We start from the raw sequence: 16,179 nt of genomic DNA, 5'->3' as shown, positions 1-16,179 counted from the left end.
TCGGAGCTGGGGGGTCTGCCCCTGGCGTGCCCCGCCCCATGTGTTTCCTAAGGGATGCGCCTCTCTTGTCCCCCGACAATACGGTGCGTGAAGGCACCTGTAGACCGGAGTCTCCCGCTCCCCCCGGCTGCAGCAAGGGGGCGAAGCCCAGCAGGTGCTCGGCGCTGCACTGCCCGCAGCCCTGGCAGCCCGAGCCCTGCACCAGCAGCAGCCCGCCCCTTGCCTGGGCCCGCACGGCCGGAGGCGGGGCTGGTGCCAGGACAAGGGGGGCAGCCAGCACCTGCCAGGCCCCAAGGGAGGGGGGGGGGCCTGGGCTCGGCCCTTCGCGTACGGAGGAGGCGGCGGGGCTGGGCTCTCCTCGGCCACCGTACCCGGAGCCAGCGCTCTGCTGACCACGCCAACGAAAGGCGGAGTCCCGCCCCCGTGAGATTCACGCAACCCGCCCCGCCCAATCCCCCGCTTCGCCGCTCCCTTAGCAACCGGCGCTTCCGGCCGCCTCCGCCAATCGCCGCCGCCGCCCCTCAGCGCCGGGGCCAATCCGCGGCCAGGGGGCGTGGCCCGACGGGGAGATGGCGCAGCGGCTCCATCAGCCCCGCGGCCGGGGGCCCTCCGAGGAGCGGCGCCGGCCCCGCGGCACCAAGCGGCCCCGACGCGGCGGCGGTGGTGACGGTGACGCCCCCTCGGGGGCCGGCTGCCTGCGCGCCTGGGCGGAGGAGAACGACGAGCTGGCCGGGACCTGGCGGGTAGGCGCGCGGCGGCGGGGGGGGGGGCCCGGCCGGGGGGGGGGCGCGCGGCGGCGGGGGGGGGGGCCCGGCCGGGGGCGCGAGCCGCTGACCGCCGCTTCCCTCCCTGCAGGCCAGCCGCTCCCCGGGGCCCGGCCGCGCGGCGCAGCAGGCGGCGCGGCGCTGCCGACTCGCCTTCGACTCGCTGCTGCGGAAGATCCAAGGTAGGCGGCGGGGGGGAGGCCGGACAGCGACCCCGCAGGCAGGGCTCCGGACCCGCGGGCGATCCGGCGGGGTAGAGCCGCTGCGGGTCCGCTTCGGCCTGGGGCGCGCCCCGCGGGGCTCCTGTAGCCCGGGGTAAAGCCAGGCCCGTGCCTGGATGGGCCGGTGTGTGGTGCGCCCTGCCCCCCCCCCCGGTTACACCGACCCCCGGGAAACGGGGGACCCCAGGGACCCCCCCCATGTGCCATCTGGCCCCGACTGCCCAGGGTCCGGTATGTCGTCTGCCTACCCGAGCTGGGCTGAGAGAGACCCTGGGGGGGGCAGGGGGTGACACGTATCCTGGAGTCCGGTCCCCTGGGCCCAGCGCTCACCTGCGCCCCGTTATCCTCTCCAAGGGTCTGACTGACTAGACCTGCTGGGGCAGACCCGGCAGCCGCTCCGGAGTGGCAGGGAGCTGGGAGGAGGCGCTGGAGGAAGGTGCTGGGGAGGGCCGGCCCCTGCTGAGTGGAAGCCAAGGCTTGGCCTGGGGTCGTGCAGCCACCGACCGGGGAGGCCCCTCCGTCACTAGAAGAGCGGTCCTGCGAAGAGCGTGCTAGGGAGGGAGCCTGCGGGAGAGAGGCATTGTAGGACGTGGTCCTGGGATACGGCACAGGCGGGCACTCTTGGGAGTAGCTCAGACTGCTGTCCAGGGTGGGTGTCCCTACGCAGCACCGCTAGAGAGATGCGCGGGATAGGACCCTCACCAGGGAGGCCAAAAGACCATTGATGCTCTGCCAGAACAGCTGGAAGGACTCTGTGTCCTGGAGGACCAAGACACCTGAATCCCTAACTAGTGGGACGAAAACTGAGGCAATTCCAACTGACACACCCCGACACTTCCAGCTGCCGGAGGTAACCTGCACTCTGACACCTGCCTGATGCTGTTCCCGTCTATGTGACACTAGGGCTTATGGAGTGTATTGAGAACCAGAGCACAAAGTACCAGTTGCGGGGCAGCCTGCTGAAATCTTCAATAGGGGTTGCTGTTTGAGACACATGCATCCTGCTAGCCTCTTGATGTGTTGGTCTCTAACTGCAGGGCTGCCAGCTGCTCTCCCCAGCCTCTCTCTGGAGCTGACCGTCCTGTACAATGCCCTGCTTTTTGCTGTTAGTGAGTCTGATGGCCTCGTCGAGGGAGAAGCAGAAAGAATCAACCATGGGCTCATTAGGGGTAAGGAAATGTCCCATGCTGCTGAGCAGCGAGGAGTTATGGAGTACGCAGGGTGGTTTCGCTGCGCCCTGGTTTGAATGGCATGTCCTTGGAGCTGTCTGGGGCTGGTGAGTGAAGGTGGCAGCTGTACCGTTCTGCTGGAGGCTGGGGACTTTGAAGGGGAACAGAAAAGCTTTAAAAAAAACCAAGTGTCCAAGTGATTAACCAAGTACATCATGGAAAAGAAGTGTTATTAATTGATTGATAGTGATTTGGGATTGAGGGAAACGAAGAGAAATGGACTGATATTCAGGGAGGGAGACCTGTATGCATTGAAGTGTATTCGCAGTTGGCAGAAGTGAGTGCTTAGCCGGCGTCTGCAGAGCTAATGTGGCGGCTTTGACTCGGGGATTGGGATAGGATAGAAAGTTGACCTCTGATTGTATTGTGAGCACCCTTCACGGGAGAACGTCTTCCTTTCTGTCCTTTTGTGTTTCTCTTCCTCCTCTGGACTGTAGCAGGTAGAAAGCTCCTCTGGGCCTCTCCTAGGTTGAGGAGGTTGAGCTGCTCCATTAGACCACGTCTAGTCCCTTCCCAGGCAGGGCCTGGATTCCACTAAGGCTCTGTCATGCTGCTGGAATGGAATCTGTTGCTGAGCAGCTGTCCTGTGGCTCTTTTCCTCTTCTAGTTCTGGAGGCTTGTGGGGTGTCTGGGCAGGATCTCAGCACAGAGGAGCTCTGGCAGAAAGTGCTGCAGGATGTAACCACTGAAGAGATGCGCGCGCCTTTGCATCGGCTCGGTGCTCTGCAGGGGGCTGTGTGGCTGGCAGCAAACTGCCTGGGGAGCGTCACTGCTCTCTTCCGGCTCCTGAGTGACGCGAAGGTAAGGCTGGCTGGCCTCTCTCCAGGCTCCCCAGAGGGGCCGTACTGAGGCAGGGATCTTGCCTCCAGCTGTCTGGCTGGCACATGGATTCCACTGTGCGGTGGGTGCCTCTGTCTACTCTCCTACCGCGAATCATGTCGTGGCTGATACTTCAGAGGAAAGCTTGAATCCCAGCCCCTGTATCACACCTCAGCACTGATGTGATGCTGTCCATGCTGGGCGGGGGTGGTGGGGAGTTCCACTCCGCCCCTGGCCGGTATCTCCTTGCACCCAGAAGCATGAATTTGATTACCCGTGTCATTGCTACGAGCTGGCCTGGGTATGTGTTCCACCCTCCCTGGGACTGTATCAGAGCTGCATGTTGATATCAGAGCCTCCACACAGTGAGTTCGTGTAGTAGGGGTCTGGGTTTGGACCAAGAAGATCTGAGTTTACTTCCCTGCTGTTACGGTGAGTTCTGAGTGGCTGAAGCATATGCTGTAGCAACGTCTGCGCAGGCCTAAATAAAGCCCTTGGGCCTGTGACAGGCTACAGACGTGGTATAAATGTTTGTCATAAAAACCACCCAGCATAAAGTGCTGTGTCCGTAAAGACCCGAACCCATTTAGTGCCCTTCCCATTCAGCATGAACAGTTGAGAACTTCGTCAGAAGGGCCGGGAGTACACTAAATGCCTCTCAGAATAGCTCTGAGCGCCTGAAGCAGTGAGATTCCAGGCAGAATTGCCAAGCAAACAAAGGGGATGTTGAGAAGCAGAGCTGCAGCTTCAGTAGCGAGTGTGTCGCTGAGTGTGCTTCAGCAATAACTGTTTCCTGCTGATTGGAAAGGTGACGAGGGCTGTTCTTCCAGCAGAAGGGCTGGTTCAGTGGGGGTGAACTGGGGAGTATAGTTATATTCCCCCCCCCAACTCATGGAACAAAGGATCTCTCCTCTGGGATTTAATACTAAGTCCTGCCGTGAGTGCAGGGAACTCGAGGTCACTACCAGTTCTGTGTTCTGAGTGGGTTTCAGGTCACGCTGGTGTGCTAGGGGCAGTGGACACCAGACTAATGGGACCATTGGTCTGATCTGGTGCAGCAGAAGCTGGGAAGAAGCTTGCTGCTGCCAGAGAAAGGGTGGGAATGGCTGCACTAAAAGACCATCAGCTAGAGGGAGGCTGCTATGGGGCGTGGTCCCGGCGCACACAGCTCACAGTCAGGCGTAATGCAGTCCCCCATTGATGGTCTCTCCCCCCTGCCTGCTCTCAGGACCCGGTGCCTTCTCCTGCCGCCGGAAGCGAGAACGAGCTCCTGGCACTTCTCAAGGCCTGGAGCGTGCCTGCGGAGGGGGACGCATCGCCCATTGTGGTGCAGAGCACCAGGGACTTGAAAGAGATACTGTGGACCTCCGCTGCCTTCCTGCAAGGTACAGTCAGAGAGTGCCGTCTCCAGCCCCGGCGGTGCTGCTGCTCCTCCCCTTGCAAAAGCCCCTCTGCCAGCCACCCTCCTGGCCACTACTGCCACGGAGCCTGCCGGCACTGTGCTGTCGCCAGCTGGAGCACCCGCAGCCGTTCCCTTCCCTTGGCGGGCGGGAGCTAGCAACCAGCCCCTGTCCTGAAGGAAAGCTGTTCCCTGCACTTCATGTTCTTATGTGAGTTGGAGCTGAAGAATAAAGGCCAGTATCTCCTCCGCTGTGCGTGTCAGTTCTCCACTTCGGTTCTGGGCTGAGCCCTGCCCTGCAGCGTCACGGGCTCCCCAGCTACCCACTGTGCCCATTCCCTGGCTCAGCCCTGCCCTGGAGCATCACAGGGGCTTCCCCTGCTTCTCCATTGGGCTGGAGCATTAGTCAGCCCCTTTATGGCAACGCCTGTTCTGCTAATGTGGTGGGTAGGCCTTGGTCCGAGGAAGGAGCCCCCCTCTGGTGGAAGGCTAGCAGGGGGCTGCTGCCGAGTTCAGAGTGGGTTACGGTGCAGCTGGGAGCCTACGCCGCAGCTTTGCAGCTTCTTGGCTAAGCCTCCCTGTAGTGTGATGCGACCCAGTCTGTGCCCGTGTCCTGCCCAGCTCAGGTCCCTTGCTCGCTCCCTGCCCTGACAGTCCCTGGAGCTCCCCACGCAGTGATCAGCACACTGCTCGGAGGGTGCCCTTCCCTGTGCTGAGCCTCGGGGCAGCCAGCTCGTCTCCCTTCTCCACTAGGGAGAACTCGGTGTCCCGGCACTTGATGCCGGGGCCTGTCCTCTCAGCAGGTGCCCTTCTGCATGCATGCAGGCGGGCGAGGGGCCGAGTGCGTGAATGGATGACGGTGAGTGACTGTCCCCAGGCATGTTGCCGGCCACCGGCCCCTTTGAGTTAGTGACTGAGAACGGGGCAAGACAGGTCTGGAGACCAGAATCTTTGTGATCCAGCAGAGACGCAGGCTTCAGCTCTTGCCTCGAACCCCCCCAGAGCTCCAGCCGGCCCTGCCTGCCTGCTCCCCACCAGCATCTCAGCAAAGGCTCTGCCGGGGAATATGAAATCGTCCTGGGATTGGTACGCCCCGGCCCAGCCTGTTCGGCTCTCGGCAATCCTCATAGCAAGGGCAGTCATGTTCCCAGAGCACTGCGGGTGTGCATGGTGCTGCACCACGTGCTGCGGGGGACGGGTGAGGTCACGGTCCCATGGCAATCCAAGGATAAAGGCCCTGACGGGTATAACATGGGCTGGGACAGGCACTGAATGGGAAGGCTCGTTGAGGTGGGAATGCTCCAGGCACACGGGATAGCATGAGAGGCAGGGCCTAGAGGGGGCGAAGGACACGGAGTAACGTGAACGTTTTGTGTGTGTGTTTCAGGGTTGCAGGGCCTGGAGGCTGGGAATCTCTCTGCTGCCCTCTCCCTCCTCCAGGCAGCTGCAGCCGGCTTCTGCTCCAAGAGGGTCCTGGCCCAGATCTACACCTGCATCGGCTGCTGCACTCAGCAAATGGTAACAAAACCGGGGTCTTTCCCCTTCAAGTAGGGAGAAGGGAGGGCACAAGGGCCGGTGCCCCCATGGCCCGAAGGAAAGCCAGAGGGTGGGCTGGCAGGGGGCAGGAGGAGGTTGCATGCCAGCAGATCAGAGTCTCTTGGGCCTCGGCTGCATTGGTGGCCCCCAGCTCCTTGGGCAGCTGCAGCCTTAGTTTCCCAGACACCAGCCAGTGTCTGCTGCCCCCTGAATACCCTCCGCCTCCTGGCACGAATGTGAGAGCCACCCAAGTGCCAGGATTAGAGCCAGCCCAGCTCCATGGGGGGTGAGCACTGGTTCTCCACCAGGGCCCCGGTGTGAGAAGCGGACCAGGGCCAGTCATGGAGGAGCCGCTCTGTAAAGTGCAGAATACAGCGCTGTGATGGTGGCACGAACGCTGAGTGAGCTGGTGTTTGGGGCACTAAACGGTTAAAAAGGAGGCGAGGAGAGTGGCAAGGCCTAAGCCCTGAGAGGGCTGCACTCGGAGACCGGGCGGGGTCAGAGGTGCAGTTACGCTGCTAACACACAGCAGCGGTAGGAGCCCCGGCGCGGTCTGTCCCTCGGGAGCTGTGCTGAGTTCCCTCTTCTACAGCTGCAGTGCTGCATGTGTGGGCAGATCTCGGAGGCACTGGCCCGGACACCCGGGGACTAGCTGTAGGCAGCAATCTGCCTTGGTGCCTGGGAGAGGGACTGGCAGAGCCAGCCGGGCTTTTCCAGCTCTCGGGTCTGAATCTGTCCCTTGGTGTCTAATCCCGCTGCCCGCAAGGGAAATCCAAGAGCAGTTTCTGTGACACGGCGGAAAGCGTGACTTGACGCTGGCTGGGCTGGAGCTGGTTTCATTCGGATCCCCAGAGTGACTGACGGGGGACGGACTGACCTGCAGAACGGCTCGAAGTGACTGAGTCTTGGGCGCCTGCACAGCCCTCATCAATGCAGAATCGAGTCCCTGCCCCGTGGGGCTCCCACTTGGAAGGACAAACCACTTCTGGTTCTTCCAGCCCTAGGGCAGCTGCATGGGGCTGAATCACAGGGCGCGGCTGCTCCTTACTGAGCGGGAGACCGTGAGCCTAGAGCTGAGGAAGTGCAGTGTGAGGGATTGGAAAGCAGAGGCGGAGAGTGGCACAGCGGGGCAGGGAGGGAGGCACTGTGGAAAGACCCTGACCTGTGCGGCGCCAGTGACAGCTGTGGGCGCAGAGCCCCGAGGGAGCAGTGGGGCTGGAGGTCAGGAGATAGAATGTGACGCTTACTGCCCCACGCCCATGCTGAGGGCCCTCGACATTCCGGGTGGGTGCAGGAGCTAGGTCCTCGTGCTGTCTGGCCTGGCAGAGGCCACTGGAATGTGTCCCGATCTTCAGAGGAGGGGCGAGGGTGGGGGAGGCAGTGGCAGGGGGAGGCGTTGCCTGACCAGGGATGTCCCCTAGAGAGCAGGCCTGGCTGAGAAACTAGAGTGTCAGATGTTTGGGGCTTTTCGTGTCCAGCCCCATGGGGTTGCCTGCTGCTCCGCAGTGGGAACGGAGCAGGTCAGCCAGCCTTGCCTGGCCAGAGACTCCCCCCACCCCCATGCCCAGCTTGTCTGCTGCTGCTGCTCTGGGCCTCTCCAATTCCTCTCCGCTAGGCTTTGGGGCAGGCCCTCTCACTCCGGCAGTGATCAGGTTCCCTGGAATGTTCTTTTTCCAGCTGATATCCCAGCGATGTCAGCAGTGACTTTGTGATTCTCTCTCCCCGCACCCCAGGGCAAGCCTCAGACGGCTCTCCAGCACCTGAAGCGGGCGCTGCAGGTGGATTTCCAGTGCCTCTCGGCCCTGTCCCAGGCGGCGGCGGTGTATCGCCAGCTGGGGGAGACGGATGCAGAGCTGGAGGCCTTGGCGCTGCTGCACAAGGTTTGTCTGTTCCCAAGGTGGGGACTTTGGAAGCCAGGTGGCTGCGTGGGTGTCTCTTGTCTGGCTGTGCCTGTGCAGAGCCTCCAGCCGGCTCCGTATCTTCCCTCGGGACAGCCCCACCCCCAACACGAGCTCTACCCCTGTGGCAGGGGCCGGGGGGCTTAGGGCTGGCTGCTCCTGGCACCATCTCAGGCTTGCCGGGCCTCCAGCACCAGGTTTGAAACGGAAGAGCCCCACTGCTGGATGACCCTGCTCAGCCTTCGGTCGCTGGCCAGTGCTGGCTATCGAGGTTTGGGCTGTAGGAGCAAGGTACGTTTTAGCGTGTGTTAAATAAGAAGTGGTTTGATAGGATGTCCCGGTTTAAGAGGTTGCCCCTGGAGTATTCCTTGAAATGGCAGGCGAGTGGCGATGAGCGTAGTAGACAGTTAGTTTTTCAACTCCTGAAGTGTGAGTGTGGGGCTGAAGACAGATTTGCCTAGCTCCTGACAGCACGGGACAGGGCTGGGTCCCATCGTGCTTCCAAGGGGGGAGAGTGTGTTCCAGGCAGTTCTGGAAGCCCTGATCCTCGCTTCTTTCTGCTCTGAGTGACTATCAGAGATCCCCTGACACCGGAGTTTGCCTGTGTCCTCTCCGTACGGGGGAGCTTGCCTCTGGTCTCCACTCCAGAGGTGGCCGCATTTCAGCGGATGGGAGGTTGTAAGAGGCCCTTTAGGGGAAGGGGCAGGAGGAGTGAGCGATCTAGACTTTGGCTGGGCTGGGCTGGAATGCCTGTAAATTGACTGACCGCAGCGGGGGTCTGTTTTCTCTACCTCCCGCAGGCTCTGGAAACCCCCGCTCAGGAGGCTGTCTCCATCGACCCTTGCTTTCTCATCCGAACGGAGCTTCTCGTTCACACCCCAGCCCTGGCATCTCTGCTGAGCCGTAGCCACCCATCGGAAGTGAAGTACCAGCTGGCACAGCGGTGCCTCCAGGCCGGCAGGTAAAGCGCTCCCCGCGCACGGATCCCCTGGGATGCTCCTTTTTGTCTGAGTACCCAGGTTAAGCCCAGTTCAGCAGTGCAGACAGAGCCATTTACCGTGCATCTGAGTAGTGGCAGAAGAGCAGTTCCACCCCTGCAGGCTCCACCCGGGAACCAGCACCACTGGCTAGAGTCGAGCATCGAGCAGGGAGGCTGCCTGCACATTCAGTCCTGGGCCTGCTGTCTCCAGGAATCCCATTGGCTGCTGCTCTCCTTGGGGTCTTCCCTGACCCCCCCACCCCACCCCAAGGGTCAGACTGCTCCCCCTGACTGCCTGAGGTACCTCCTCACACCTCTCTCTGTCGCAGGGTGGGTCAGGCAGTGGAGCATTACCTGGATCTTCTGGCTCTGCTGCAGGAGGGGCCACAGCACCAGGTAAGCCTCTTGGGAAGGATTCCCCATGGTGCGTTGGGGTGCCTGGGCTCCCATCCTGGGACCACCTGGCATTCAGCAGGGCAGCTCCCTCCATCACTCCCATTAATAGACAACACAAGCAAGGTCAGCAAAGACCAATGTAAAGTGCTGCACTGAGAGAAGAAGAACCTAATGCACCGATACGGGGGGGGGGGGGGGATTGGCCTGCAGCAGCTCTGCTGAGAAGGACCTGGGCGTTGTGGTGGATCACAGCCTCGCCATGACTCAGCAATGCGCTGCTCTGCCGGAAAAGCAAGAGCCATTTTAGGTTGCATTGACAGAGGCATGGCAGCAAGTCGGGGGTGATAGCAGCGCTCGACTCAGCGCCGGTCAGGCCGCAGCTGGTGCACTGCGTCCAATGCTGGTCACCAGCGTACAGAACGGATGGAGAGAAACTGGAAAGGCTCCGGGGGCGAGCGACAAAGACGCTCAGCGGGATGGGATGGGAGCCCTGTCAGCAAAGGCTGGAGGAACTGGGTCCGTTTAGTTGGGAGAAGAGGAGATCAAGGGAGGACATGATAGCTGTCTTCAAATGGAAGGACACTGGAGCAGAGGTCGTGGAAGCTCCTTCCCGGGAGGTTTCAGAAGGAGGCTGGGTAGCCGCCTGTCTTGGATGGGTTAGACACAACAAATCCTGGTCTCAGCAGCGGTTAGACTAGCTGACCCTTGTGGTCCCTTCTAACCCCACGGTTCTAGGATTTAACGTCTCCCCTAGCCTGCCCCTGTGTGGGAATGGAGCCCCCACCTCTCCGTTGAGGGCACCCCGAGCCGCAGAGGGCGAGGGGCAGGATAAAGGCGTATGGCCTGGCCTGGGGTTTGCGACGAGGGGTGGAATGGCTCAGGTGGGTGGGGGGATAGGGGAGCTCACCCACACGCTAGATGGGCCCCCAGATTTTCAAACTGGTGTCTAATTTTGGGGGGGGTGTTGAGACCCCTAGAGGCCGTGTGCCCACAGCACAGCTGTGAGTGCTCAGCACCCCTTTCAGGCACGACCCCGTGGAAGTGCTGGCCTGGAGCCGGTGAAAGGAAGACCTCCCCTTACGTGCTGTGGCCCCACATCTCAGTGATTTTGGGAGCCCCTGGCCAGGGCCCTTTGGAACTTGACACTTGCGCTCCCAGCTGCAGCCCCACGCTGCACTCCCAGCCCCATGCAGTACCACGAGGCCACGCTGCGTGTGCTGGCGAGCTGCAGCTGGGAGGCTGATGCTGCTGCTCTCGCCGCCCAGGTGCCCCTGCACGGCAGGTCAGCTCTGCCCAGGACCCCGGAGGTGTTCCTGGAAGCTGCGTCTGCCCTGGAGCAGCACGGGAGGCACCAGGACGCCATAGCAGTGTGCGAGGAGATCATCGGCCGAACGGGTGACCTGATCCCAGAGACGCTGCGGCTAGAGCTGAGCTCCAGCGCCGGAGGGGAGGCACCAGGCGTCCTGCCCCAGGAGAGAGAGAGCCTGCGCTGTGTGGTGTGGAGAGCGGCTGCGTATCTGCACCAGGCCCGGGCTTGGACCAGGCTGGGGGAGAGCAAGGAAGCCATAACGCAGTTCACCAGGTGACTCCATCGGCTGGCAGGGGGTGCCCGGCCGGCACAGGCTGAGCCAGGAGCCTGGTGGCTGGCATGAAGAAAGTGCAGCTTAATATGGTGGCCCTGAGAGCCCCACCCCCGGGGCACGCTACCTCCCCCACGTGGAGGGCAGGCATGGTGCCATTTGCAGATGGGGCCCTGAATTCTGGGATTGAGGGCCTGGGGCCCACTGTGCAGTGGCTCTGGGGCAGCCTGCAGCTCATGGATGTTGGCGGTGGCCCTCTCGCCCTTGGGCCAGGCTGGTGGATGGCTTTGGTGCAACATCCCCTGACGGGAAATGGCCTGGAAATGACTTTGACCTTTCCCCTTCAGGTGCCTTAATGTCCTCCTGAGAGTCCAGCTCGTGAGTGCAGGTATGGTACAGCCCAGCCCGCCCGCTGCCGTTCCTGCGTGGGAGGGACCAGCCTGGGGGCTGGCAAAGAGCTGGGGGCTGGCTGATGCACCATGGAGTGCTTAGAAAGCACCATGGGAACGCTTAGTAGCATTTGGGTGATTAATCAAGGCTCCGTGCCCAGCCTCGGCCCCTGCAGGAAAGTATCTGTCTCCTTGCACTGAGCCCTGATCTGCTCTGGAGCATTGGCAGAGACTGGGGTGGGGCGTGGGGTGGGATGGGGGCAGCTCTGCTGCCGCGTTCTCACGCTGCTCACTAATGACAGGTAAACAGCTGTGGACTGAGGAGACGCCGGGAGAATCCAGGTTCCGGGTTTGTGCTGAAGGGTCTGGGTCTTTGAGTGGCTTTCCCTGGAGAACTAGCAGGCGTAGGAGATAATTGTGGCTTGCTCTTTACCTGCCCCCGGCCCTGTAGGATCTGTGCAGGGAAGGGGTCTTCAGTCAGGCTGGCTTAAACCCTTCTTTTTTTCTTAGTGACCTGAATTCCAAAGGCTAACGAGCAGCTTTTTCTGTAGATTCAGTTCTCCTTCTGCCAAGGGCTGGGGCGAGCCCAGCCCACATCTTTGGGGCCTCTAAGGAGACCTCCAGTCAAACAGGGAAAGCCAGGCTTGTCATTCCCGATAGTTCCTGAGGTAGCTCCTCCCCTGTCAGAGTTTCTCTAGACACAACAGCCCAAACCCTGTTTTTCCCCCTTCTGGTCACCCTTGAGCCACAGCTGATCCCGCAGAGGAAACTGCTTTGGACTCTTCCCTGCCTTCGCCCTGCCTTGTCTCGTGGCCCAGTCCCCTGCACAGTCTCTTGGACAGTGAAAATCCACCCCTCTAGCCTCCTTGCTGCAGCTGGGGGCCTGTGTCCCCCAGCACGGCCTTCAGAGGGGTGGGATGGGGGAGTTGGAAATAGTCACAGACCAGGCAAGGGTTGGGCTCCCCCTGCCGCCAGCCTGGTCACATGGGAGGTGGGGCCCAGCGGGACCCCACATCTGCGTGTGGGTGGTTTTTTTCCCATGCCAGGCAGCAGCCAAAGCGGTGAGGAGATGATGGCAGATGCCCTGCCAGAAGTGTCGGTGCTGCAGAAGATCAGGTTGCTGGCTCTGATTGGACGAGGCTCCCAATTCCTGGAGCTGGGTCGGGACAAAGAAGCGTTGATGAATTTCCAGCGCAGTTTGCAAGTTTCCCCAGGTACCAGAGGCTTGTCTAGCTGCTGCGGGGCTGGGACCTCCATAGATTTAGCCCAGGCTGCATCATTCCCTTGGGTGGGAAAGACCCATGTTCTGGAGCGACTCTTAGCCCCGGCTGCTGGAATACTGCAGTGCTGACCAGCCCGGCACTTCCAGGAGTCAGAGCGGGCGAAGCTCTTAGATCCCATTCGACCCAATCCCCAAGCCAAGACTGTCCAACCAGAGTCCATGGGGGCAGCATTTCACCCTGCTCCCAGCTTATGCCCCAAAACCGCTTGGACAAAAGCCTTTGTCCTTTTCTCCTAGCCCCCAGCCTGTGGCAGAGCCCAGCCGGGGGAACCCCTGGATGCCCTGTGTGCCCTACCCACCCTTCTGGCCATCTTGGAGCACGTGGGAGCAGGCCCCATATGTGATGGGAGGCGCCGTGGGGAATTGCAGCCGGGGAGCCTGTGGCCTGCTCCGACTTGGCGCCAGGCCGCTCTCGAGTCACCGGTGAACCATGGATCCCGCTGGGTTCTTGTGCTGCTCCCCGAGGGGCACGTGGAAGCGGTGAGGCAATCCCTGGCGTTGCGTCGCAGCTGCAGCATCGTCCTCACCCAGCTGCGGACACCAGCCTGCCTTTGATTTCTGTGGCAAACTCTCCTGGTGAAAGGTGCTGGCCTGCCAGCCCCGGGGTGAGTTTGGGGCCAGTGACCCTGCCCCGCAGCTGTGCCCCTCCTTGGTCTCAGCTTCCTAGGATGGCTCAGAAAGCGCCGTTGGACTCCCTCTAATCTGCACCGTCCCCAGTGATGGCTGAGTCCCTTTGTGTCTTGCAGGCGATCCTGCTGCTGTCTCTCACCTGTTGCAAGCTCTGTGGAAGCTGAACCGAAGGCAGGAAGCGGCTGCTCTGTGGCAGAAGTTCCCGGCGGATGCTGCCCAGGCGGACGGACAGCAGGATGTGCTGGGGAGGTGTGTATGGTGCTCGGTGGCTGTTAGGCCTAGCAACTAGCTCCAGACCAGTCGGGCCGAGGGAGCCGAAGGGCTCTGGCTGTGGAGCACGAAGGAGCTTGTATAGACTCCGGGTTTGCCTGGCTTCCGGAGCGGAGCCGAGTCCTGCACACGCCACCCGGAGCACTGAGTCCCTAGCAAGACCCCATTCGGACAACGGGAGGCTGCTGTGCTCGGCTCGGTCTTCTAGCAGTGCTGGCGTGGGAGGCTCAGGCCCTGATCCCGGGCTGGGCCCCTGGCCTGGCCGGTTACTGTCCAGCTGACTCCACCTCTGGGAGCCCAAAGAAGCTTGTTAGCCCTCAGGGCTGACGCCTGGGAACCGGCTGCCTCTAAAGGAGCGTGAGGGCCGGGCCGGGTTGGGGTGGGTCTCCTGCTGCAGATGATGGAGTGAGCTTCAGCCTCCTGCCCCAAAGCGTACTGATCCCCATGGGCCCCCTCGCCACGCTGGGCTAGCATGGGGCCTGCTTCTCGCCCCATCAGGCTAGATGACAGCAGGGGCGTTCAGGAGGGCGTGTCTGTGGGCAGAGGAGGGAGCTGGCAGGGAGCTGGGAAGGGTCCTGGTGAGACAGGGAGTGGTGGACACGGAAGCCCGGCTTTGTTCAGAGCAGGGCCCCAGTGATTTCAGAGCCAGTTCCGGTGCCCTCTGCCAGAAAGACGGGGATAAATTGGAGAGGTTCGGAGCAGAGCCATGAGAAGGGCTAAAGGCTGGAAATCCTGCCTTACAGCCTGACTCCAGGAGTCCGTCTACTTCGCTTCACGAGGGAAGGTTAAGGGGTGACTTGATCACAGCGACCTGGGGGGCAGATATGTAATACTGGGCTCTTCAGGCAGCAGAGGAAGGTCTAACACAGAGGACCCCAAACTGTGGGGTGTGCCCCCCCCCCGAGGGGGGTGTGGAGGAACGTTCAGGGGGGCGGGGAGGGAGTGCCACCCAGCCCTGCTCCGCCCCCATTTCCTTACCCACAGCTCCGCTTCCAGCCCCAGCTGCGGTCCCAGCCTTGGCCCCTGGCTCCCCACCTGACTGCGGCCCCACCCCCAGCCTTGCTCCCCGGCCCTGACTGTAGCCCGGCCACGGTTCCACTCCCACCCCCACCCACGGCCCCAGCTCCTGGGGCAGAGGTGTGGACAGGAGAAAGGGGGGATGGCATGTCAAAACTTCGGGGACCGCTGGTCTAACACAATCCAATGGCTGGAAGTTGAAACCAGACAAATTCCAACTGAAAACCTATCCTTTATTTCTAGCAGTGAGGGTAAATAACCGGTGGACCAATTTATCACGGGCCCTGACACGTTTTAAATCAAGATCTTTAAAAGGTCTGCTCTAGGAATTGTCTGGACGAAGTTCTCTGGTCTGTGTTCTACAGGAGGTCAGACTAGACCAGCATGGTCTCTTCTGGGCCTGGAGTTGATGAATCATGTGCAAAGAACATCCCCCGTTTGCCCTCTTCCATCCCCAATAATCCCCACTGCCGCCCCTGTACAGCCGCGTCTTCGCAAGGAGAAAGGGGTGTTTTTACTCTGTAGTATGATCCTACGGCAGACAGCCCGTGTAATTCTAGCCTGTGTCGCTGGCCGTGAACCCTACCTTCCCCGCGTGGTTCATCTCCACCCACTAACACAAGACAAAACTACAGCTGCCTTGTCTGCGCTGGGATGTTAGCAGGTTTTACCCAACGTGTTAAAAACACACCTTGATTCTACTGTGTCCCCAGCCCGGAGTGGGAGAGGATGAGGATGTGAGGAGGCCGGGATGACTCCCTTCCCCCGGGCTGCTGACTGAGCTGAAACAGCTTGTGCCCTGGCCCTGAGGAGGTTGGGATGAACGGCTGCAAGGAATTCTCTCCCCCCGGCACCCTTCTCCGGGGCAGCCCAGAACGGACGGCTGCTGTGGCTGTTAGAGCACCGCTGGCAGGCTGCGGCGGCCACGCGTTGCCGTCACTGTGTCTGTGGCTGGCAGCGATGCCTGGGATCCCAGCTGTTATCGCTCCCCTGCCGATTGTCCTTCCCTACGGTACCCAGACAGCCCTGGCTCCTAACCAGAGCACTCCTCTCTTTCAGGCCCTACCCGTTGTACCTGGCGTCGTGTCTACAGCACGTGAACATCCCGCACGATGAGTCTCTTGCTCTGAAGCTGCAGGACTATGTCAGGACCAGCAGCCAGGATCCTTAGAACCGTCCCCATCTAACTGCCCCAGGCACACAGCTCCTTCCCTGCAGAAGGCGGCAGGACGGCATTATGCTCTGATGGCTTTGCCAGGACTCTAATTGCCCTTGGGCAGAAGACATCTTCCTAACCAAGGCACTGAAGCACAATGAAGCTATTTTTTTCTAATAAAAAAGGACGTGGGAGTAGCCCAAGCCCCTGTATATTCAGCTGGTGCAGGCTCTTCTAACCTCTGAACGGTGCCCGTTAAAAACGAAGCCGCCTGTGCTGCGGGTCGCAGGGCCCTGGTGCTAGCAGGGGAAGGGCGTGAGCCTCGGGCTGTGTATCTCCTCCCCGTGGAGCGAGGGGCTGCCTTCAGTGTGGATCCATGGGGCCATGGCTGCCATGGGGGACGAGGTGCATTTTCACATGCTGCCCTCTGATGCAGACAGGGCCAGCTGTAGTTCTAACCCCAGCCCCTGCTGGAGGTTTACCACTGGCTCTGACACCGGCTCGCAGGGTTAACGGGGGCGTTCCTGGCTCCTGGTGCTGAGCTCCCTCCACTGCCTTTCCAGCTTCCCCAGCACTGCGCTGCTCCTGGGGGCGGAGGGCGGCTGCAGTTTAAG

The 16,179-nt window shown here is 61.3% G+C and overlaps 1 protein-coding gene across 4 annotated transcripts; it reads left to right on the top strand.

Moving 5' to 3' along the window:
• Positions 1-516: 516 nt before the first annotated feature.
• On the top strand, positions 517-15,783 carry FANCG (FA complementation group G). Of its 4 annotated transcripts, none has more exons than XM_067543555.1 (14): positions 546-743; positions 856-946; positions 2,023-2,154; positions 2,822-3,015; positions 4,262-4,418; positions 5,820-5,950; positions 7,702-7,848; positions 8,667-8,827; positions 9,175-9,241; positions 10,507-10,823; positions 11,169-11,209; positions 12,257-12,424; positions 13,239-13,371; positions 14,775-15,179. In XM_067543555.1, exons 1-14 carry the CDS (start codon positions 570-572, stop codon positions 14,785-14,787), a joined length of 1,926 nt encoding a protein of 641 aa, XP_067399656.1. In that variant the 5' UTR covers positions 546-569; the 3' UTR covers positions 14,788-15,179. The 4 variants fall into 4 exon arrangements, with proteins under 4 accessions (XP_067399657.1, XP_067399656.1, XP_067399655.1 ...); XM_067543554.1 differs by having other exon boundaries at positions 547-743; positions 15,123-15,250; XM_067543553.1 differs by lacking the exon at positions 14,775-15,179 and adding an exon at positions 15,469-15,783 and having other exon boundaries at positions 552-743.
• Positions 15,784-16,179: the final 396 nt, after the last annotated feature.

Source organism: Emydura macquarii, unplaced genomic scaffold, assembly GCF_026122565.2.
Source record: "Emydura macquarii macquarii isolate MOO-44397 ecotype Brisbane River unplaced genomic scaffold, CSIRO-AGI_Emac_v2 contig_915, whole genome shotgun sequence".
Lineage (NCBI taxonomy): Eukaryota > Metazoa > Chordata > Testudines > Chelidae > Emydura > Emydura macquarii.
This window is presented reverse-complemented; position numbering and strand designations above follow the sequence as displayed.

Excerpts from the sequence above, each read along its gene's own strand:
- FANCG (XM_067543553.1), top strand. The coding sequence starts at position 570 with ATGGCGCAGCGGCTCCATCAGCCCCGCGGCCGGGGGCCCTCCGAGGAG. Across the intron at positions 10,824-11,168 it reads GCCATAACGCAGTTCACCAG|GTGCCTTAATGTCCTCCTGA; the intron begins GTGACTCCATCG and ends TTTCCCCTTCAG. Across the intron at positions 12,425-13,238 it reads CAGTTTGCAAGTTTCCCCAG|GCGATCCTGCTGCTGTCTCT; the intron begins GTACCAGAGGCT and ends TGTGTCTTGCAG.